This window comes from Danio rerio, chromosome 4 (genome assembly GCF_049306965.1).
Source record: "Danio rerio strain Tuebingen ecotype United States chromosome 4, GRCz12tu, whole genome shotgun sequence".
NCBI classification, from domain to species: domain Eukaryota; kingdom Metazoa; phylum Chordata; class Actinopteri; order Cypriniformes; family Danionidae; genus Danio; species Danio rerio.
The window spans coordinates 14309920-14334266 of NC_133179.1; the positions used below are offsets into that span (position 1 = coordinate 14309920).

Below are 24347 nucleotides of genomic sequence, written 5' to 3' on the forward strand. Positions count from 1 at the left end.
GTAGTTATCTCTAAAGAGCGATCACTTTCTGTTCATTAGCTACTACAGCAAGGGAGTTCTCGAGATCTACCTGAGCTTAAACCTCCCTCTCGCCTTGCAAAGAGGGTGGGAGCCCCGGGCTCGAGGATCTTGAGCTCAGGTTTCTCTTCCGGGACAGCATGCCAAACAAGCTTTATAAACAATCATCAGCTAAGAGTGAACTCTCAATGTACTTTTTAGGTACTAATATGTACCCTTGAAGTAATATGGACCTTTTAGAAAAGGTACCACCCCAGTGATAGGTCACATAGCCTACCTTTATTTCTGAGGGTGTATTTTCTTATAAATATTATACAATTATATATTCAATTGACATTCATTTCTGACATTCACAAGAATGTGCTTTAAATATGGCTTTAGCTGGGAAACAAACAGTCAGAATGCCAAAATACAGATTCTGAATGAATTATGGGGGTTGAGTTTTTACCTCACAGTAATTTAGCCTCTTTATCTAATTTAATTGATTCTCTCCGTTTGGAATTTGTATGTAATACAGATTTTTTAAATTGTGTAATATTTATTATAACAACATATAATACATCTTGGGGTGTGCTGAAGTTCTAAGTTTCCTTATATAGGCCTACTGTGCTGCATCTAAACAACAAATAATCTATTTCTTTCCCTCCCCCTACCAGTGCAAGAATTTAATCCAGTGGATTTGAACAGATGTGCGCGGATAAGCCTCTCAATACCTTAAATCGCCAAATTATCTTGCTCCAAACGCATCGAAATCATTCACAAATGCTTGAAATCACCTTGACAGCTTTGCGACCCTCTGCAGAAGCACATGGACTCGGTCAGCATCCCTCTGTGCTTCAGCATCCAGACATGCGCAGCTCCGCGCTCCTCCAATAGCAGGCCGTGTGTGTGTGCGTCTCGCGCCGGGCTGCGGGACGGGGCGCTGCTTGGCTGGTGGATTTAACGCGTTTTTCTGGTGAGTTTGCTGCTGTTGTGGTTATATATGGTGGTTTGGAGGGTTTAAGTGAAAGTAGGATGCGTTTAAGACGTTGGTTAGTTTATTCTGCATGGTGAAGTCAGGATGGAGGTGTTCCGTGCAGTTTTGGGAATACCGCAATGCAGAAGAGGGAGGATGAGTCCGGTCATAGTTGATGTCATCCGTTATGGAAAATATTAATAAATAGAATGCATTTTACAAATACGCTCTTAGTAAGAATTATTATTATGATCACATTTAAAACAAATAACATCTTTAAATCATGTTTATATTTAGCCTAATAAGTTGCAATTTACTGATTGATTTGCGCATTCTTATGCTGCCACAGCTTGTTTTAGGATGTAATAAGGTGACATTTAATTGGCCAAAGTTTTAAACGGGACAGAAGTTTTCCTAGCAACAAAAATGATAGAAATTATGTCATGACAGTATTACATCAAAGGGCGGCGCTAGTCTTCATCAGTGACGCAGGACATGAATGTATTAAAGCAATAGTTTAACTATAAGTATAAAAAATGTGATGTTAATTTACTTATCAGCAAGCCTTCAAAGATATAGGTGTTTTTGTTCTACAGTAGAACATTAACTTATTAAATGCATACCTCAGACATTTATCGACCTATTGTTCACCCAATGTTCCTTAATCTATTCAGTGTAAATAATACATTGTGAACAGTTAATCACTTGAGAATTAAAGGAGATTTTTAAACTAAAGTCATGTCTCTAGGGGATTTCTGTAAAGTTATCCAGGTAGCAAAAAAATTTGGGCCAGATTTGGCATTCATCAAGCACGGGCATACAACATGTGGGCCAAACATGGCCCTGGTTTGGCAGAGGTGGCACGGTCTTTAAGTCAGCACACAATACTTGGGCCAAATGTAAATTCCACTATTTGGTCCAGATGTTAATAATTGATAGGTGGGCCATGTAAGTTTCGCCTATCTTGACCCCCATTTAAAGTACATTTATATTCTTTATGAATAAAGAAAAAACTTCTACCAATCAGATTGCTTTTAAGAAAATTATGGGTTTATCAATTTCATTTCAGTTGTGATACATTAACAAATCTGCTCTAGTTCTGGCCCAGTTATGGGTTATTAATTTGGCTGAGACTTGGCCCAGATACAGTCCATATTTGGCCATTGTCTGGCATCCAGACTTGGTCCAGTCGTGTACTGTAATTCACTGCAGCATGTGGGCCAAGCAAAAGCTGACTGTGTGGACCAGAGCTGGGCCAGAGAAAGTTTGCTATGTGGCTAGTCAACAAGCTACTTACACTTTCAGAGATACATATACAGGCAAAACTAAACTAATATTGGTCACTCCAATACATTAAAACCTTATGAAGTGTATTGGTACGTCTGGGCAAAAAAAAAGTACACTCTTTACTACGTTACTATCTTAAAAAACAATATGTTTCAGCTTGTATTTATAAATAACCAAAGACCACAGTTTAGGTCATCTGAAGTGAGTAAAATAACAGTAATTTACATGTTTGATGTGCACTATCCCTTTAAATTCTTCACGATCACATCTAAATTCTGTAAGTATGCAATGCAATCTGCCAGTAAGCAAATTTGTGTTTCACCACATATGAATGAGATGCTTGATTTTTTTTTTCTGCCACTCCCTCAGTATGAGCTTACAGTAGACATGTCGTGACCTAAATCCGAGTGTGCAGGACGACAGCAGACTGCAGATCAGAGGATGCAATGAGATTATATGAGAGATTGCTGAAAAATTCAGTGGATAAGTGGACCACATGTGCAGCAAAACAGTTTTCACAATGACATGGAAGGCCAAACATGAGGATAAACATGCTTTAGGAGTAAAATAGCATTCACACTATAAAGAAAACAGAGCAAAATGTCTTTGCTCACGCTCTGCTAGGGTTAATGTGTAAAAGTGCATTGGCAGCAGATTGGAGATGCTGCATGTGTTAGCAAGAAGACTTCATTCTCAAACTTACTATTGCATTTAACACACCAGACTCAGAAGTAATATTCCTTTATGTTCTGCATCTGCACATGACTGAACTGCTGTGGACATGCATGCGTGCAAACAGTATTGTGTCAATGATGAATCGCTGATTCTCTGTAAACATTAGTAGGATGTGATCAATTGTTAATGCTGCTCTTTCAGACACACTCTGCTACATCAGAGCAGTAAAATGCAGCTTTCAGCTCTCCCTTTTCCCTATTTTTCTTGTTCTCAGGTCTGGTTTTTGGACTGCTGGATCAAGATGGCGACCCCAGGCCCAGCCATGCTATTGTCTCTTTTCTCCTGCTTCTTCCTATTAGCAGGTAATGAGCTTAATGCATGTGCTTACATTAATTTAAGGGTCAAATATGAATATTACAATTTCCGGGGGTCGGTCGGTTGGTCTGTCTGTCTGTCTGTCTGTCTGTCTGTCTGTCTGTCTGTCTGTCTGTCTATCTATCTATCTATCTATCTATCTATCACACACATGACCTTTGACCTATAACCTAAATAACAAATAAATGTCAATCATGTCGTTACACATATTATTAATTTTTTATTTCCCACCTATAAGCAATAAATTGATGCCATCTACCTGTAGATACGTAGATGAAGAGGCGCCCTCTAGTGTACCTAGGGTGAATGGTCTGTGTTCGAACTGGCTAAAATGTGCAATGACGTTAGCCGTATCAAACATTACAGGGGGCGCTAAACTGCGGTTTTCTCTGTGTTATTATCTATGATGTTTAACAGAGTAAATGAATGTTCACAGTATGTCTGATAATATTTTTATCTTCTGGATAAAGTGTTGTTTGTAAAGTCTGTCTGTTTGTCTGTCTGTCTGTCTGTCTGTCTGTCTATATCTATCTATCTATCTATCTATCTATCTATCTATCTATCTATCTATCTATCTGTCTGTCTGTCTGTCTGTCTGTCTGTCTGTCTGTCTGTCTCTGTCTGTCTGTCTGTCTGTCTGTCTGTCTCTGTCTGTCTGTCTGTCTGTCTGTCTGTCTGTCTGCCTGCCTGCCTGCCTGGCTGCCTGCCTGCCTGCCTGCCTATCTATCTATCTATCTATCTATCTATCTATCTATCTATCTATCTATCTATCTATCTATCTGTCTGTCTGTCTGTCTGTCTGTCTGTCTGTCTGTCTGTCTGTCTGTCTGTCTGTCTGTCTGTCTGTCTGTCTGTCTGTCTGTCTGTCTGTCTGTCTGTCTGTCTGTCTGTCTGTCTGTCTGTATATCTATCTATCTATCTATCTATCTATCTATCTATCTATCTATCTATCTATCTATCTATCTATCTATCTATCTATCTATCTATCTATCTATCTATCTATCTATCTATCTATCTATCACACACATGACCTTTGACCTATAACCTAAATAACAAATAAATGTCAATCATGTCGTTACACATATTATAAATTTTTTATTTCCCACCTATAAGCAATAAATTGATACCATCTACTACCTGTAGATACGTAGATGAAGAGGCGCCCTCTAGTGTACCTAGGGTGAATGGTCTGTGTTCGAACTGGCTAGATAGTAGATAGTATCTATCTATCTGTCTATCTGTCTGTCTGTCTGTCTGTCTGTCTGTCTGTCTATCTTTCTATCTATCTATCTGTCTGTATATCTATCTATCTATCTATCTATCTATCTATCTATCTATCTATCTATCTATCTATCTATCTATCTATCTATCTATCTATCTATCTATCTATCTATCTATCTATCTATCTATCTATCTATCTATCTATCTATCTATCACACACATGACCTTTGACCTATAACCTAAATAACAAATAAATGTCAATCATGTCGTTACACACATTATTAATTTTTTATTTCCCACCTATAAGCAATAAATTGATGCCATCTACTACCTGTAGATACGTAGATGAAGAGGCGCCCTCTAGTGTACCTAGGGTGATAATGGTCTGTGTTCGAACTGGCTAAAATGTGCAATGACGTTAGCCGTATCGAACATTACAGGGGGCGCTAAACTGCGGTTTTCTCTGTGTTATTATCTATGATGTTTAACAGAGTAAATGAATGTTCACAGTATGTCTGATAATATGTTTTTCTTCTGGAAAAAGTCTTATTTGTTTTTATTTTGGCAGTAATAAGGCAGTTTTAAATAAATAATTTTTTAAAATTAATTTTAAGGTCTCTAATTATCTCCTAAGCAATATATATTTTTTCAATGGTCTCCAGAACAAACCATCGTCATACAATAACTTGACTAATTACCCTGACCTGCCTAGTTAACCTAATTAACCTGGTGAAGAATTTACATGTCACTTTAAGCTGTACAGAAGATTCTTGAAGTCTATCTATCTATTTATCTATCTATCTATCTATCTATCTATCTATCTATCTATCTATCTATCTATCTATCTATCTATCTATCTATCTATCTATCTATCTATCTATCTATCTATCTGTCTATCTGTCTGTCTGTCTGTCTGTCTGTCTGTCTGTCTGTCTGTCTGTCTGTCTATCTTTCTATCTATCTATCTGTCTGTATATCTATCTATCTATCTATCTATCTATCTATCTATCTATCTATCTATCTATCTATCTATCTATCTATCTATCTATCTATCTATCTATCTATCTATCTATCTATCACACACATGACCTTTGACCTATAACCTAAATAACAAATAAATGTCAATCATGTCGTTACACACATTATTAATTTTTTATTTCCCACCTATAAGCAATAAATTGATGCCATCTACTACCTGTAGATACGTAGATGAAGAGGCGCCCTCTAGTGTACCTAGGGTGATAATGGTCTGTGTTCGAACTGGCTAAAATGTGCAATGACGTTAGCCGTATCGAACATTACAGGGGGCGCTAAACTGCGGTTTTCTCTGTGTTATTATCTATGATGTTTAACAGAGTAAATGAATGTTCACAGTATGTCTGATAATATGTTTTTCTTCTGGAAAAAGTCTTATTTGTTTTTATTTTGGCAGTAATAAGGCAGTTTTAAATAAATAATTTTTTAAAATTAATTTTAAGGTCACTAATTATCTCCTAAGCAATATATTTTTTTTCAATGGTCTCCAGAACAAACCATCGTCATACAATAACTTGACTAATTACCCTGACCTGCCTAGTTAACCTAATTAACCTGGTGAAGAATTTACATGTCACTTTAAGCTGTACAGAAGATTCTTGAAGTCTATCTATCTATCTATCTATCTATCTATCTATCTATCTATCTATCTATCTATCTATCTATCTATCTATCTATCTATCTATCTATCTATCTATCTATCTATCTATCTGTCTGTCTGTCTGTCTGTCTGTCTGTCTGTCTGTCTGTCTGTCTGTCTGTCTGTCTGTCTGTCTGTCTGTCTGTCTATCTATCTATCTATCTATCTATCACACACATGACCTTTGACCTATAACCTAAATAACAAATAAATGTCAATCATGTCGTTACACATATTATAAATTTTTTATTTCCCACCTATAAGCAATAAATTGATGTCATCTACTACCTGTAGATAAGTAGATGAAGAGGCGCCCTCTAGTGTACCTAGGGTGAATGGTCTGTGTTCGAACTGGCTAAAATGTGCAATGACGTTAGCCGTATCAAACATTACAGGGGGCGCTAAACTGCGGTTTTCTCTGTGTTATTATCTATGATGTTTAACAGAGTAAATGAATGTTCACAGTATGTCTGATAATATTTTTATCTTCTGGATAAAGTGTTGTTTGTAAAGTCTGTCTGTTTGTCTGTCTGTCTGTCGGTCTGTCTGTCTGTCTGTCTATATCTATCTATCTATCTATCTATCTATCTATCTATCTATCTATCTATCTATCTATCTATCTATCTATCTATCTATCTATCTATCTATCTATCTATCTATCTATCTATCTATCTATCTATCTATCTATCTATCTATCTATCTATCTATCTATCTATCTATCTATCTATCTATCTATCTATCTATCTATCCTATCTAATCTGTCTGTCTGTCTGTCACATATAATGTTCCAGGACAAGTTTATTCTGTAAATTATATCTGTAGTATAAATAATCTTCCAAATCCAAATGAACTGAACCGTTTTTTTTTTTTCTTCCTCCAGCTGCAATTAAACCCAGGATCTTTGAACCCAGGATTTTTGACAGTACGTCTTTAAATTTTACCTTAAGTGCCTCAGATATTCATTTATACTTAGAATGAGCTAATGATAGACTAGATTTAGCACTGATAGACTAGATTTAGCGATGATTTCCACCATTACTTATATTAACCATATTGTAGTTAGTTGAGTAGTTTTTTTGTGGTAAATCTAGTCTAACATTGCCTCCTGTTCTTGTCATCAGAGGAGGCCACTGGCTTTGGGCCCATATTTGAGGAAGAGCCTCTGGACACTGTGTACGCGGAGGATTCACCTGAAAACAAAATATCTATGAACTGCAGGGTGCGTGCAAACCCACCGGCCATTATCAAGTAAGGTTTTATTCTTCTCCGATCACACATTCGTTTTGTTATTACCTCTGCCTACCAAAATTGACCTATCAGTAAGCACGACTCAGAGTTAGTGTTGCTAACTCGGACAAACTAACAGAGTTGTGTCACAATTAAACTAACAGACTATATTACAGTAGCTGGGCTTCCATTAATCTGTGTTAAAGTGCATTTTAAAGTATCAGATGAGAAACAAGTGATGGAAATAGCAAACTCTGAATAAAAATTTATTACATTTATAAAATATATGCTAACGTGAGGTGGTTTTGGCAAAAATATTACATCCTTAGTTCCAGGAACAAACATCTACTGTATATGACTAATCAGCTTTCTCCATTATGCTTGCTTTGTGTACCGTTGGTTACTAGGTTACCAATACTAAAGTCAGCTGCTCTAAGAACTTAATGCAACCCCACCTGATTCTCATTTGGGAACTTTGAAAAGACTCTTGCTTCACCTTAGCATAGAAACCAATGGCTAATTACAGCCGTCAGTGTGAAAAGCTTCTTCCAAGATGTTTTTGAAGGATCACTAATATTTATACAGTAGCGTTCAGTTGGAAATTAACATTAAAAATGCCACGGAAGGTGTTTATAAAAGATTTTACAATAAATATAGTGGATCAGGTACATTTGGAAAAGACGATTTACAGTAAGCGTTGGAAGCTTTATTTTACAATCACACATGAAAACAATCAAGTATATGTTTCACCACAGGGTCATTTAAATCTACCTATTTATCTAGTATCTAATAATTTTGTCAAAAAAATAAACAAATAAATGCGTTAAACTGTGATGACCTGTTTTTCCAAGATAAAGATGGGATGACATGGATATCATTAAATACTAACATTGAGTAAATCAGTATTTAGCATCACTGACGAAAAAAAGTTAACAATAGCACTGGCTCAAGAACTTTCTAACCAAGCTGTGTTATTACATAACAACTGGACTTCAATAAAGTAAGGTGATGTTTTCAGAGTTAAAAGCATAGTTTCTTTATTACCTAGACTTAATATATACAGTCTTGTTGATCTTCTGTATATTAGGTTGTCTTGTTTGGATTTAGGAAATGGAATATCTTTACATAAGTACACTAGACATATTATTTTACCACATTTGCAGAATAAACTCATTCAAACCTATGAGAGCTTTGGATCTTCCAGGGTTTTTCGCAACATAGGCTTGTTCTGAAATTGTAGCCCTATATACATTTCTAGAGATCGAGATGTATCCAGTTGTTTGTATGGCTGCATTTCGTTTTTAAAATAAACTCTTTGGGGCGGTATGATGGCATTCCAGCTGACTGCTTACCTTCGTATGGACGGTTTTCCCCTCTATTGCCAGTTTGTCAGTAGCTCACCATGTACATCGGCAGACTTGAGATGCAAAGAAGAGTTGACCACAACAACAGGGTTCGAGTCTGGCAAAAAACGGTTCCAGAAAGGCAAGTAAGACAAAAACAAAAAAATAAAATAAACAAGTAAATCAACGGGTGAGGTGTTTAAATCTGAAAACATGGTTAAAATCAGGCGAGGGCTTTTTTTCTGGACTGCTTTTGAAAACTGTCGGTTGGGTTGGAGAAGAGGGTGGGCGGATTAATCTGTGCCTTTGAAAACACTATTGGTTGGGTTTAGGGAAGGAGCAGGTGCACTCACGAGAGAAATTTAAGATCTCAAAAAATATACACAGGAGCCTTTGGTGGATTCGCAAAAATCAAAACTGCAAAGCAACATACCTCCTGGGACGTATTTGGCACTCTCGAAAAATATATATAGGGGTACATTTTCAGAATGAGCCTGGGTTGGTTTTTCTATGATGCTGAAACCTAAAATTGTAAGAGTTCCAGTCTTCTGATACTCAGCTGCTATTGGCTTTGTGTTTGTGGGGCGGGGCTTACCCATAGCTCAATTGGAAAAAGTTCTGTAGCAGAAGTTCATTAATGAAATGCCATACTTCACAGGTGGTGGTTAAACAACTGGCAAATTAAGCTGATGGAGCAGCCAGATGAGCACTTCAGCCTGGTTGGAGGAAACCTGGTCATTACAAACCCAGAAAAAAACAAGCATGCTGGAAAATATGTATGTGTGGCCAAGAACGTGTACGGCACCGTCATGAGCAAAGAGGCCAACGTCAAGTTTGGATGTATGTGAGGAATTGGACTTGTTGGGTTTGTGTTAATCATTTTTTCCCCTCTGTTGCTTAGTCTTAGTTGTACTTTGTTCTGCAGACCTGAACCAGTTTCCTACAGATGAGAGAGAGCCGGTGAATGTGAAGGAAGGACAGGGAGCTGTTCTGCTGTGTACACCTCCCTCTCGCTATCCAGGTAAGATCTGCTCATATATATCAGCAAAATTAACCTTAATATTGTAACAATTAAAAGATCGCTGTTAGATTTCAACAAGGGCTACTATGATAAGGCTCATTTGGCATTTGGGATTCTGTCTCAACCCTAAATAATGACAAATAAGATTTAGTTCAAATTAAGCATTAGTAAAATAAGTATTGAAGGCGTCACTATTTTTCTTAGAAAACATGTTTCTAAAAGTGCTGTTGACTTGACATTTTCACCTGATGTTGGTAACAAGCAAATAAATCCACATATGGATCTAATTAGTTTACAAATAAAGTTATGTGTAATAAAATGAAATGATGCAGGGAAAAAGTATTGAACACATGAAGAAAGGAAGTTGTAGAAAGGCAGTAAAAGCCAGACTCTCAGTAGTTCTTCAGCAACTCTCTGCTCTTCATCATTGTAAATAAATATAAGCTGCTTCAGTCCATCCTCTACATTATCAGGATGATGAAGATGAAACCAGGGTGGACATTTCAGCAAGACAATGGTCCAAAACACAGCCAAGGAAACTTTTAAATGCTTTCAGAGAAATAAAATCAAGCTGTAGAATGGCCTAACCAATCACCTGACTTGAATCCAATAGAAAAAATAGAAAATCAGAGATCAGAGTTGAAAGACCCACAAAACCATCAGTTTGTGAAAAAATCACACCTGAGCAATTGATGTGACTTAACTCTTCATATGAGAGGCGTCTTTAAACTGTCATCACCAAAAAAGCCTTTTACATAATGTATTAATTATGTTTCAGTAGTTCAGTACTTTCTTTTTTTTTGTATTGTTTGGATTTTAACCAAAATCTGATTCAATTCCAAGTTAATAGCTTCTTTAGAAATATTATTCAAAGGAAACAAACATGATGTCTTCAATATTTATTTACCCCCCCCCCCCCCCCATATATACACATTGTATGATACAACCATACATCATACCTGCCAATACTCCCATTTTTCGTGGGAGTCTACCTGTATTTCAGACCCATCTCCCAATCCCCTTCCCTTTTGTTTTGTTATTTCTGCCAGAAAACTCCCGTAATTCCCCCCCTCTAAGCGTTTTGGTACAGTCTATAACACTCCTGGATCGCCCACTTTGGTATCGATCGCAGTGGCTTCCGAAACTCATGCATATATGTTACTTAGCTGTGTTATTCAAACACCTCACCCAGACACCTAGACATCCAATCCCACCCCCCGCCCTGGGTGTCCTGGATTTTCTGAGACAAATGTTGGCAGGTACATACACAATTCATCATTATTATTGTTGTTTATAAATATATTTGACAAAATTATCAATTTAATGGTACCTAAAAATCATACAGATGAATCATGCACATGACTATAAAGTATAAATAAACTATTAAAATATTATATAAATAATTATTATAAAAGATATGTATTATTATTCAATTATATATTATTATAACATTATATTAATTATTTAACAAATAATTATTTTTTTAGTAAGTTTACTAATAATGAGCATTGTGTTGTTTTGTTGTCTCTCAGATGAGGTGATGTTCCGCTGGATCTACAATGACTTCCCTAACTTCATCCTCCCAGATCAGCGGCGCTTCGTCTCTCAGAGCACCGGGAATCTGTACATTGCGAAAGTCGAGCCGTCTGATGTCGGCAATTATTCCTGTTTTGTGTCGAGCCCCACCATCGGCAAGAGTGTTTTCAGCATGCCTATAGCTCTGATTCCACAGATAGAGAGTAAGCGCTTTCACATTACCCACAATGGCAAGATTTCTGCTTAGAACACTTTTGTTTAACAATAACTAATAATCATTTGTATCTCTACACTTTAAACAGAGGAAGTGAAGCGATATCCTGCTGATATCCGGGTGAAATTTCCTAAGACGTATGCTTTGGTGCACCAGAACATCACTCTGGAGTGCTTTGCACTTGGAAAGTAAGTCAACGAATGCAGATAGTGTATATATCATGTGCATTGAACTAAAGAACAATGTTTCCCAACCCTGTTCCTGGAGGCACACCAATAGTACATATTTTGGATGTCTTCCTTATCTGAACCATTCAATCATGGGAAATGCTCAGTAAATATAACTGAACAATACCTTTCTGTTAGTGAAATATTGACTTTTGCACACTTTTCTGGTTGTTTTTCTTCATATAAACTCATTGTCTACCTTTCAGTCCTCTTCCACACATTCGCTGGAGGAAGCTAGACGCTGATCTCCCGCCAAACTATGAAGTCAGCATGAATGGAGCTTTACTTCACCTGATCAACGTCCAGTATGAGGACGAGGGCAGCTACGAGTGTGAGACGCTCAATGTGAAAGGGATGGACTGGTATCGACAGTGGCTCTATGTTGAAGGTATAACATAAAGAAGTATTAGACTCTATCCAGGACCCTATTGGCATTATTCTGCAATGCGGAAGTACGCTTGTTTTCTTTATTGTTTGAGAGCTTTCGATTCAGTTGCCTATGGGAGAAATGACTAGGAATATTTAACAGCAGAAATTGATCAAACTGCTTCCTCAACAAATAGGTTTGTTCATGACTATAGATAAAAAGTAGAATAAAATAATAAGAAAATATCAGTTTGAAACATGTAGCAGCATAACGAGCTGTTTTCAACATCTAAATATCAGTGGATGTGAATGAGACTGGAGGTCTCAAGCCAAAACGATTCCAATGGGCTCACATGCTCATACGTCAGTAACAAGGTCAATAATGTGTTTTATTTATTTTAGAATAGTCATTTTGAAGCATTTTTACAGAGAGCTCAAACGTACTGCAAGTTAATAAACACATGAAAATAGAAATCAGTTTAATAACATGCACAAACAAATCCTCACAACACATGCAAATACAGAAACATGTCCCAAGTGAAGAAAACACATGCATTTAGAAAAACATTGACACATTGGGAAAGTTCATTTCTTTGTTTATCTCCAGCAACACCGCTGACTCTGAAGAGGATTGAGCAGGGTTTATCAATTTTTGGTGTCCCCTAACACATTTCCATTGTGGTCTGCTCTATTTGCATTGCATTTCTGTATTTACCAGTGCTATGAGAATTTGTGCACACGTGTGTTGTCAAACTGATAGTGTTTTCTGCTTTTTTGTTTGCAAGTGTTTTCTTAACTTTGACCTCAGTCAACTTACATATTTCATCCCAGCAGGCACACAACCTCATAAGGGGTCAATATCAGGTTAGATTCAGGTCGTAAAGTCAGGTGACAAAAATTCTAGCCACCGTCTAATAACGACGTCAAACGACATCAATATTTGGTTGATTTCAGGTTGTGTTGGAAAGTGACCAAAATACAACATCGAGACAACATCTTAAACCAATGTCATGTTGACGTAAAATGCTGCCATTTATTTGTCAGGTATGGCAACCAAAATCCAACGTTTGATAGACTTCATAATGGTAACGTCCACACAACATCAAGCAGTAATATCATTAGATGTTGATATTTGGTTGATTTCAGGTTGTGTTGAAAAGTGACCAAATGACAACATCGAGCCAACATCTTAAGCTAACATCATATTAACGTCAAATACTGGCATTTATTCGTCAGGTATGGCAACCAAAACCCAACGTCTGATTGACGTTATAGTGGTAACGTCCACACAGCGTCAAGCAGTAACATCATTAGATGTTGATATTTGGTTGATTTTAGGTTGTTTTGGAAAGTGACCAAAGTACAACATCGAGACAACATCTTAAACCAACATTATAATGAAATCAAATACTGACATTTATTCGTCAGGTATGGGAACCAAAACCCAACATCTGATAGACGTCACAGTGGTAACATCCACACAACGTCAAGCAGTAACATCATTAGATGTTGATATTTGGTTGATTTTAGGTTGTGTTGGAAAGTGACCAAAATACAACGTCGAGACAACATCTTAAAAAAAATATTATAATGATGTCAAATACTGACATTTATTTATCGTGTATGGCAACCAAAATCCAACGTTTGATAGACGTCATAGTGATAACGTCCACACAACATCAAGCTGTAATATCATTAGACGTTGATATTTGTTGATTTTAGGTTGGACGTTGGACACTGACGTCCCCACGGTTTTGGGGTACAACATCAATCTGGCGTCATGTTGATGTCCTGTGCCTGCTGGGAGGAGTCGCACATATTGTTAAGCGCAGTAAAAACTTACATATGATAGTTAAAAAATAACACTAATCAAAATCAGAGAAGAGAAATTTAGAGAGAATTGGAAAAATAGAATCTTCACAATGTCACTGGAACACATTCAACACAATACTGTAGTCCCACTGTTAAAATTCTTTCAAATTTGGAATGACGGTATGTGTATATGTATCTATATTTATATATATATTATATCGTATTTACCGAGTTATTATTTTCGGTTTGACCTAAGATGAACCTGATAAAGAAAAAAACTAAATTGAACAATGAAGGTTATACTATATTTGAAGGATATCAAATGTTTTTGTTTTAATTGTTCTCTAACTTTGATATCCAGTGTGGATATATTTGTTTCTGAACAAAGATGCTCATTATATATGCGGAAAAAAGTGCATAATTGATTTTGATTGGGTGATTTTCTCCACAGGTCCTCCAGAGTGGGCGGAGCACATCAATGACACGGAGAAAGATGTCGGGAGTGAACTGACTCTCAGATGTGTTGCTGTTGGGAAACCAATACCATGGATACGTTGGCTAAAAGACGGCTATTCGGTTAATATCCTGCTTTATTTGCTGTCTTAAACCCAAACGAAAACTCTTCATGTTGTTTTATGTATACATACATGTTTGTGTAAATTTTTTTTTCTCATTCACAGTATGGCAAAGGGGAGCTGAAGTTTTCCAGTCTCACGTTTGAGGATTCGGGCATGTATCAGTGCATTGCTGAGAATGAATGGGGAACCATCTACGCCAATGCAGAGCTTCGGGTTGTCTGTGAGTTTTTCAATCCTTCTTTACTCTCATTATTGATTACAATTGTTTTCCGAAGGGAACATGTAATTATAGCTGAAGGTTGAGTTTGTTCAATGGTCTTTTCTCAGCCTGTGCTCCGACGTTCATATATAACCCAGTGAAGAAGATTCTGCTTGGGGCTGAAAATGGACGTGTGGTCATAGAGTGCAATCCCCGTGCTGCTCCCAAACCCAGATTCATCTGGAAACGAGGCTCGGAGCTCCTGAGCAACTCCTCAAGGTCAGTCTTAAGAGCATGCATTTACTGTACTTAGGATGGAATATAATGTTGTGGAGGCTGTCATTCACCTTTATTTTCAGGATATTCATTTGGGACGATGGAAGTCTGGAGATTCTGAATGCAACAAAAAGTGACGAGGGCTCATACACCTGCTATGCTGAGAATGATCGTGGCAAATCCAACAGCACTGGGACCCTCACTATTACTGGTGAGAGAACATAACAAACAAAAAAAATTCACATTTATAAATAATTAATGTGTTTATAAGTAATATAAAGTGCCACATTTATATCTCCTCAATTTTTTCAGAGGCCACCAAGATCACAGTTGGCCCATCAAACTCTGAGGCAGCTGTAGGGGATACAATAGTTCTCCAATGCTCTGCATCCTATGATCCCAGTCTGGACGTCACCTTCATCTGGACTGTCGATTCATACATCATTAACTTCTACACAGACTTTGAACACTACGAGCTGGACATGGTGAGCAGACACAAGAACCCCAGGCGTTCTGTTTATGGAATGAACAGGAAAGGGAAAATAATTGAATTGTTTTTTTGCAGGATCATGAGAATAGCGGAGACCTGCTGATCAAGAACATTCAGATTAGACATGCAGGACACTATATCTGCACAGCTCAGACTATAGTGGACAACGCCACCGCAGAAGCTGATGTTTTTGTCAGAGGTTAGTGATTTCTTCAATGTAAAATAATGATTCTTATATATTAGCATATTTAACCCTTCTGGTCTTTAGCGTAAGTTACTAGTGTGCCTCTTAAAGGGACAGTTTACCCAAAAATGAAAATTAAAAATCATTTACTCTCCATTAAATGGTTTTAACCAGTTCTTTTCTCCGTCGAGCACAAAAGAAGATAGTTGGTAGAATGCTGGTTCCTGGAACCCGTTGACTTCCATAGTAGGACAAAAAATTACTATGGAAGTAAATGGGTGCCAGCATTTTTTAAAATATCTTCTTTTGTTTTCAACAGAGGGAAGAATCTCAAATTGGTTTTGAACAAAAGAAATGTGTGCAATTTATGGAAGAATACTTATTTTTGGGTGAACTAACCCTGACCTACATTAAACATACCCCTAAACCTCACTCAATCCGGGTCACACCATCTTTGTAAACCCTCCGGTTTTACTTACCCTGCCCCGATCAAGATTTGAAATAAAGTTCTTGCATGGGAGGAAGGATTACTAACAATGATGCTGAAGACTGAATGTGCCAGCATTAGTTTACCTGTAAGGCTTTTAGAAACTGTTCTATGCAACACTCAACATCACTAATCCTCACTCACATCTGGGTCACGGCACCAATAAAACGACTCTGTACTTGCCCTGCTTTGTGCCGTTTTTGAAGCAGCTGTTACACCATGGAAAGCAGGCACACTAACAAAGTCTCGAAAGACTGGCGTTTTTAGAATTAGTTGCAAGTGGATCTCTTGCGGTGTCGGTTGAGCCACAGTCACTTCCTTAACCTCACTCCCATCCGGGTCACGGCACCAACTTAACTCCTTCAGTTCGACTAAAAATGAAATTTGAATTTCATTTCAGGTGTTAGAAGCAGTGCACTAAGTGAAGTTTATTTATAAAATAATTTCGAGAGGATCACGTGCTTATGATTGACACGGCTGGCCCCGAGTCACGCTAATGTACAAACCACCAATCAGCCGATTCCTAACTCAGTATAAATAACCATAGTATTAGATTACCTTTAGTCATCTTCGTCTTGAGGAATCCCCCCCTTCCACCCCCTCTCCTCCTCTTTTTCCTCTATAGGGCAGCACGGCGGCCTTGTGGCTAACACTGTGGCCTCACAGCAAGAATGCCTCCGGTTCGGTTCTCTACCCGGCCAGTTGGCATTTCTGTGTGGAGTTTATGTTCTCCTCGTGCTCGCGTGGGTTTTCCCCGGGTCCTCCAGTTTACTCCCACAGTCCAAAACATGAGACATAAGTAAATTACCTAAACCAAATTAGCACCATAGTCAAGTTCCACCAGCAGCACACCCTCGAGATCTACCTGAGCTCAAATTCCCGTCTCGCCTTGCAAACAGGAGGGAGCCCCGGGCTCAAGGATCTCATGAGCTCAGGGCTCTCTCTTGGGACAGCATGCCAAACTAGCCTATTACCAATCATCAGCTAAGTGTGAACTCTTGAATTGACTCTTAAGTCAGTCGTTAATAGGCATTTTATGAACAGGTCAGTGATATTTAGTTACACAAATAGCTGGCGTTCATTACACAAAGCTGTATTAATCATTTGTATTACTGTATAACTCAAAATAACATATCATTGTCATCTTCTTGCCGCAGGTTTGCCTGGTCCTCCAGGTGGCGTCCGTGTGGAAGAAATCGGCGACACATCAGTTAAAATACGATGGTGTTTGGGATCAGATCACGGTAGTCCTCTCATCCAGCATATCGTGCAAACAAGAGACTTTTACGCCCTTGATCCTGAAGACTGGAAAACCGCAACTACCAGTGAGTCCACTAGAGGGAGACAAAATGCACATTTTAAAGGAACAGTTCACTCATCAATAGAAATTTACTGCTAATTTGTTCACCCTCCAGCCATCTGAGATGTAGGCACAATCACTTTTAGAGTCAAAAAAGTATTTTTATATCAATCCTCATAGCTTCAGTTGATATATTAAAGGGACAGTTCACCCAAAAATGAAAGTTTACTCACTATTTAGCCTCACTCAAGGGTTTCAAATCCTCTATGAGTTTCTTTCTTCTATTGAACACAAAAGAAGGTGTTTTGAAGAAAGCTGAAAACCTGTAACCATTGACTTCTATAATAGAAAAACAAACACTATGAAAGTCAATGGTTACAGGTTTCCTGCTTTGTTTAAAAAATCTTCTTTTATGTTAAGCAGAAGAAAGAAAGTCAAACAGACTTGGAACAGGTAAAGGATGAGTAAATGATCACAGAATTGTCGTTTTTGGGTGAACTATCCCTTTTAAGTTATTGTAAAGAGAATTAGTTTGTCTGTGTGAGAAACATTATTGTAATCTCAACACCAAACGTGTCATACCATAGAAATCAAGTAATAATTTTGGAAATGATGTCCAATTTCTTATGCAGACTGATACATTTTTTTCATAAGTCCTAAACACTTTTAAGAAGAGAAGGGGATTACTTTTGTGTTTTTTGACTCTCAGTGTGTGTTTTCCCAGCTCCTGCGTTTCTGAATGGATCTACAGAGTCAGCCACTGTAGTTGACCTGTACCCCTGGATGCAATATGAGTTCAGAGTGCATGCCATCAATGAATTCGGAGCTGGTGAAAACAGCCGTCCGTCCATTAAAATCAAGACATGGGATGCCAGTAAGTTTGTATAGTAATTAATAACTAATGTTTGCATCCATCATTGTCTCACCCAGACTTTTTCTTGTTTTAGGGCCAACAGTAGCTCCTTCTGACGTCATTGGACAAGTGGGAATAAGCGGAGAGTTGATCGTGACTTGGAATGTGCGTGTTCATGTGCTTTAATGCTTGATTTGTTAATTAGCAGGCAGTTGTGGATTTCTAATGTGTTCCTTAATTCTATTGCAGCCTGTGAAACCTCAGTTTTTCTTTGGGAAGAAGTTTGGCTATGTTGTGGCGTTCAAGCAGCATGAGGATTATGAGTGGAAATGGTCAACCGTGGAGGATCCCGAGACCAGACGTTATGTGTACAAAGAGAGCATGACACCAGATACTGAAATACAGATCAAAGTCAGCACCTTCAATAACAAAGGAGAAGGACCCGCAAGTCTTATATCAGTGGTTTACTCACCAAGAATAGGTGAGAATTTTATATATGTATGCAGGTATTTTTAAATGTAAATGTATGGATTTAAAATGTATGGTTCCCAGAGATGGGTTGCGGCTGGAAGGGCATCCGCTGCGTAAAAACGTGCTGGATAAATTGGCGGTTCATTAAGCTGTGGCGACCCCAGATTAATAAAGGGTCTAAGCTGACAAGAAAATGAATGAATGAATGAATAAAATGTATGGATTTTTAACTTTAATTTCGTATTATCTTTTGAATTTTATTTAAATATTTTTATTTAAACTGATGTTTAGTAAGGATATTTAATGTCTGTTTAATCCTCTTTTTCATTTATTTTCTTGTGTTTACTATTTTATTTAATGAATTCATTTTATTGTATTTCATTGTAATTGTAATGTTTATTGTGTTTTTTCTGATGAATATTCATTTTTAACATTTTTAAATTATATTTTCTTTTTTAACTATTTAAAAATAACTTTATTTATTTATTGAGTTTTCTTTTTTATCTGTTTATTAAATTTTCACAGATATAACAAAGTAATTTTACAGAGAAATTTAAACAAATATTATTCCCACCCCCACCCTCCAAACAAGTTGAAATTACATTTAGAAAAGAAGAGAAAAAAAGAGAGAAAAGAAGAAATATAAACAAACATACAAACAAACAAACAAATAAATTAATTAAATAAATAAATTGCTTAATAAAAATAAATTAATAAAACAAATCAATAAATAAAAAAATTAAAAACCTGTACAGAATATACATATACCTTGATAACCCAATATTACAAACATTAATCCTCAGGTATTTATAGAAAGTAATTAATTACATTTGCTTTGCAATTGTAAGGCCCTAAGATTTAGATTGACGGTCTGTGGAGATACTCACATGCTCAGTTAAGAAAATTCTAAATAGGTCCCATGTTTCAGAAAAAGCTCTAGTATTGCCGTTTATTGTAAACCTGATTCTTTCCAAATGGATGAAGCTCATTGCATCTCTCAACCAGTTGTCAAAACTCGGGGGAAATCTTTGTTTCCATAATAAAAGAATACACTGTCTTGCTAACAAAAATGCAAGGGCCTTTGCAGTGCAGCTCCCCTGCTATTTGGGGAGTTATTATGTTTTCTAATACATTTTATTTCACATGTTTTTATTTTATGTTTTTTAGATGTGTTCTCTCCCAATGATTAATATTACTGGATTTTAAAAATAAATTATTCTATTTATATATTATTCTATCTATTATATATTATATTATTTTTATAACCTTCTTTGATGCACATAATATATCTATCTATTACTTGTTAATGAATTTAATTATTTTATAACTATCTTGTTCTCATTTAAAGTATAGTTTTCAATGACAGAAGTAGTATCTCTTATTATTTATAAATTTTCCATCCATCCATCCATCTAATGTATTTGTTTATGTATATTCTTTTTTAACTGATTTACTTAAAAAAATGCTCAGTCAAGGCATCCTTTATGTATTGTCCCCCTCAGCACCGACTGAAGCCCCACTAGATGTGTATGCCCGTCAGGTCACCTCCACAGAGGCTTTAGTCTGGTGGTTACCAGTCTACCAGGCACCACCAATGTGGGTCGACGGATACCAAGTTAGTTTGGGTCTTAAGTGAAATAACTTGGAATAACCAAGATGTCCTGCTCCTCATGTGTCTTCACTTGATTTTGCAGATACGCTACTGGAGAAAATACGATGATAATGAAGCTGCTGCATCTCGAGTCATTGTTCACAGAACTGTAAACCAAACCCGTCTGGAAAACATGCGACCTGATTCGCATTACCTTATTGAGGTGCGAGCGTTTAATGGAGCAGGACTGGGACCACCAAGCGAACACTGTGAAATGTTTACCAGAAGACCCCGTAAGATATCTTTGAAGTCACACATTTTTATTATTGCTGTCATATTTGAAATGAGAATACTGTATATGTATGTTGTGCTTTCAGCCCCAAGTCGTCGTTTGAGAGTTTACAAGTATGTCAGCTTTACACGCAAATGGCTGTATCTGTATTGGGATCACATCTATAACTACTGGAATGAGTCTTATGTGGAGGGGTACAAGGTGAGCTGATCATAGTTAAAGTTTTATTAGAAAAATCTGTTGACAAATGACTTGTTAGTCCTGTTATCTTTTGAACAATTTAATTTGTTATTCAATTTTATATATTTTTGTTTATTTATTACTAGAATTTGAATTATATTATCCTTGTTTTAATGGATATTTATAAATTTATTTTTTATTTTATTATCGCAACCTAAATTTTATTTTATTTTAATACAATTTTGTTTCAGTTTATTATTTAAAGTAATTATGCACACAGCTGAAAGGGCATCCGCTGTGTAAAACATTTGCTAGATAAGTTGGCGGTTCATTCTACCTTGGGCCCCCAGATTAATAAAGGGACTAAGCCGAAAAATAAATGTTTACTTATGTATATTGATATCACTGAAAAAGGGTGTTTTTCCCTCAGATTTTGTTCCGGAAGGAAGGTGAGCGTTATGGGAAGCTTTACACCACCGGCAGGCACTACATTGACTTCCCCATGCCAGAAACTGGTGATTACGTCATAGAGCTGCGAGCTCGCTGTGAGGGAGGAGATGGACCCATTTCACAGATCAGAGTACAGGGTCAGTGCTTCATACACTAATAATATCCATGATTATCAGGGCAAAAATTATGTCTCAATTCACCGTAATTGAAAACATATATTATAATCCCAAACCCACATCAAAAAAACATCAAAAATGCAAATAGTTTTGATGTCAATTGACTTTTTGATGTATTTTTGACATCAATGTTAGATGTCAGTTAGATGTCATTTTGACATCATCAAGCATTGTAGGGATACAAAATACAGCGCAAATTTGTTATTTGTTATTAAATAAGACCATTTCTTATATTAGTATTCTTTTTGTATCGTTATTTTGGTGGTTAAAACAGCATTAATGTGTGAATGTCAAACAGACAGAAAGGTTTTTACATCAAATTGATTTGCATTTTTGATATTGTTGTGATGCCCGCTGGGATGATTTCCAAAGGACAATGAAGTAATAATGCAGAAATTCAATACTACACTCAATAAGAACACAGTTAATTTAAATTATATTGATATTTCCCTATTTTATTGTATTGTTAATAAAATAAATGCAGCCTTTATGAGCAGAAAATCCTTTCTTTTAGTATTTTCAGTATGGTTTAAAAACACCATACCAATCCCAAACTCGATCTCTAGAGTATTCACCTCAGCAATTAAAATCCATTGTGATGTTCAATCCATTTCACTTCCTGTTGTTTTGTGTTGTGTTCAGGTAAAGCAGCCGTGGGTGTTGAATCTGTCAGTGTGGTCTCTGTCCTGCTGCTGGCTCTTGCCTGGACCACTTTAGGCCTGTAGGCAAAAAAAAAAAAAAAAGACTGTCAAACCTTGCAAAATCCCTCCGAGATGAAAACATATGGTCCGAACAGGACAATCTCATGGTGCAAATGAAGTTTGTTTGAGAGTGTAACGAATATAAAGAATGTGTTTGTATAAAATAAAATAGCCACAATCAATCAATGAAATGGTGTTGTAAAATAAACATATACAGTATAGTAGCAGGAGTTGGTGAATTTTTGATGGCTTATTCAGACACTGTATAATATATTTATTCATTCCCAGCAAACAATCTTTGTTTAATAGACATCTAATACACATCTAGGTGTAAACAGCTTGGCTAAGACAAGGTTACACTTGGGCTGTCAGTGAAAATCTAATAGACATCGAAGAATAGCCCAAAACTAGCTATATGAATAACTACTTATTCATTCCTGTTTATTTGATGACTAGTCTAGTTTTGGCCTATTGTTAGACGTCTATTAGATTTTCACTGACAGCCCAAATTTAGCCTTGTTTTAGTCTTGTTTTAGCCATGTTTAGATGTCTATTAGACATCTAAGAATAGTCCATAACTAGAATAGTCATCAAATAGACAGATTAGACAGATTTATATGTGTAGTCATTCATTTCTGTTTGTTTGATGACTAGTTTGGGCTATTCTTATACAAGACAAATCTTATATAAGATTTTCACTGACAGCCCAAATTTAGCCTTGTTTTAACCAAGACAACTATGTTTAGGCGTTTATTAGACATTTTTTAAAAACAAAAAATGCTTGCTGGGTTCATTCATTTATTTAGTTTTTGTTTAGTTATGCTTTGGAATTGTGTTATGGGACCTTCATCTGTGCTCCATCAAGTTTCAATGTGAATATTTAACTCTGTACTTTAACAAAGTGACTTTTATAGATTTTTTTTTTTTTGTAGTAGTTTAAAACAATAGATTGTATAAGACTTAATAATGATGCACAATTACAGAAAATTCTAGCCACACATTGTAGATTTTGTAAAATCATTTACATGATCAACAAAGTTTCAAACAATTCAAAATCACTTTGTTAAACTTTTCAACATTAACATTTGTTGGAGCAGAGATTAAGTTCGTAATTGAAAAGCATAAATAAAAAACACCCACTAATCACAAAAATCTACAGGAATTACTGTAAATGAGTGGATTGTAAATTAGTGAATGTATTTATTAAACATAACATCTTTTTTAGTCATTTTCCATGTCATCAGCGGCACAACTGCACCATTAAAATTGTTTAGTTTTTTTGTTTATGCACTTGGCTTTCAGCTTATTTTTTACGTTTGGTAATATTTATAAAACCACTGTTTGATTTTAAAGTGACTTCCCTAGATTTTTTCCACGTATTTTAAATGATTCACACTGCTATTTTCACCTGTAGCTACTGTACATCAGTAAATATTACAAATAAAAATATTGCCCAACAAAATGCTTCTCTTTTTCTCACTGTAGTTATGGTATATTTTATAACCGTCTTGGAAATTTGCAATTAAAGTTTCTACCTTAAATCAAAGAATGTTTGAATCATTTCTAAAAAATATAATTTTATTTTTAACTATATTATCACAGTTTTTGCGAAAGTTTTCCAAGATATTTTTAAATAAAGCCTATCGCAGATGTTTTCTCTCTAAAACTGTTGGATAGATGATTATAAACTATAGCATGACAATTTTTCACACTGTAAATATGCATCGTTAAATGAACAGTAACAATAATTATTCATTGATTGCTTAATTTCATATTCTAAAACTAATTAAAATTATTTTATTAAAAACTAATTTTACTTTTATTTTGTTGAAAAACTGCCAACATTTATAAATTTGTCATTTTATAAATTCGCGAGATTACTTACAAAATAGTTTTGAAGAAAAGTGCTGAACTGTACAGGTAGTTTGATATAAATGGTTTAAATTTAAACGCATTAAACAAAAATGCATATAAAAAGCTGCAATTTTTGCAAATATCTCAAGCTCCACTAACTGACAGAAAGAACATGTAATAAAATGTAAATACATTTTGAAAATAAATAAATAATATGAAATGTACAAATCTATTAAGTGTGAATTGTTTCAATTAACGTTCTCTAGTGGCCATCGCTGTTATAACGCCAAATAAACACACCGTACAAGCGCAC

At 36.1% G+C, this 24347-nt stretch overlaps 1 protein-coding gene across 1 annotated transcript; it reads left to right on the forward strand.

Moving 5' to 3' along the window:
- Positions 1 to 772: 772 nt before the first annotated feature.
- On the forward strand, positions 773 to 23637 carry cntn1b (contactin 1b). Its single transcript, NM_001014814.1, is given in 24 exon segments — positions 773 to 973; positions 3210 to 3297; positions 7087 to 7128; positions 7328 to 7454; positions 9435 to 9616; positions 9702 to 9797; positions 11330 to 11536; positions 11636 to 11735; positions 11981 to 12162; positions 14404 to 14528; positions 14633 to 14750; positions 14858 to 15008; positions 15089 to 15216; positions 15318 to 15490; positions 15571 to 15694; positions 17324 to 17491; positions 18191 to 18340; positions 18414 to 18484; positions 18569 to 18800; positions 20293 to 20405; positions 20485 to 20674; positions 20759 to 20874; positions 21284 to 21440; positions 22122 to 23637. Coding segments are annotated over 23 exon segments (3096 nt in total). The 5' UTR covers positions 773 to 973; positions 3210 to 3236; the 3' UTR covers positions 22205 to 23637.
- Positions 23638 to 24347: the final 710 nt, after the last annotated feature.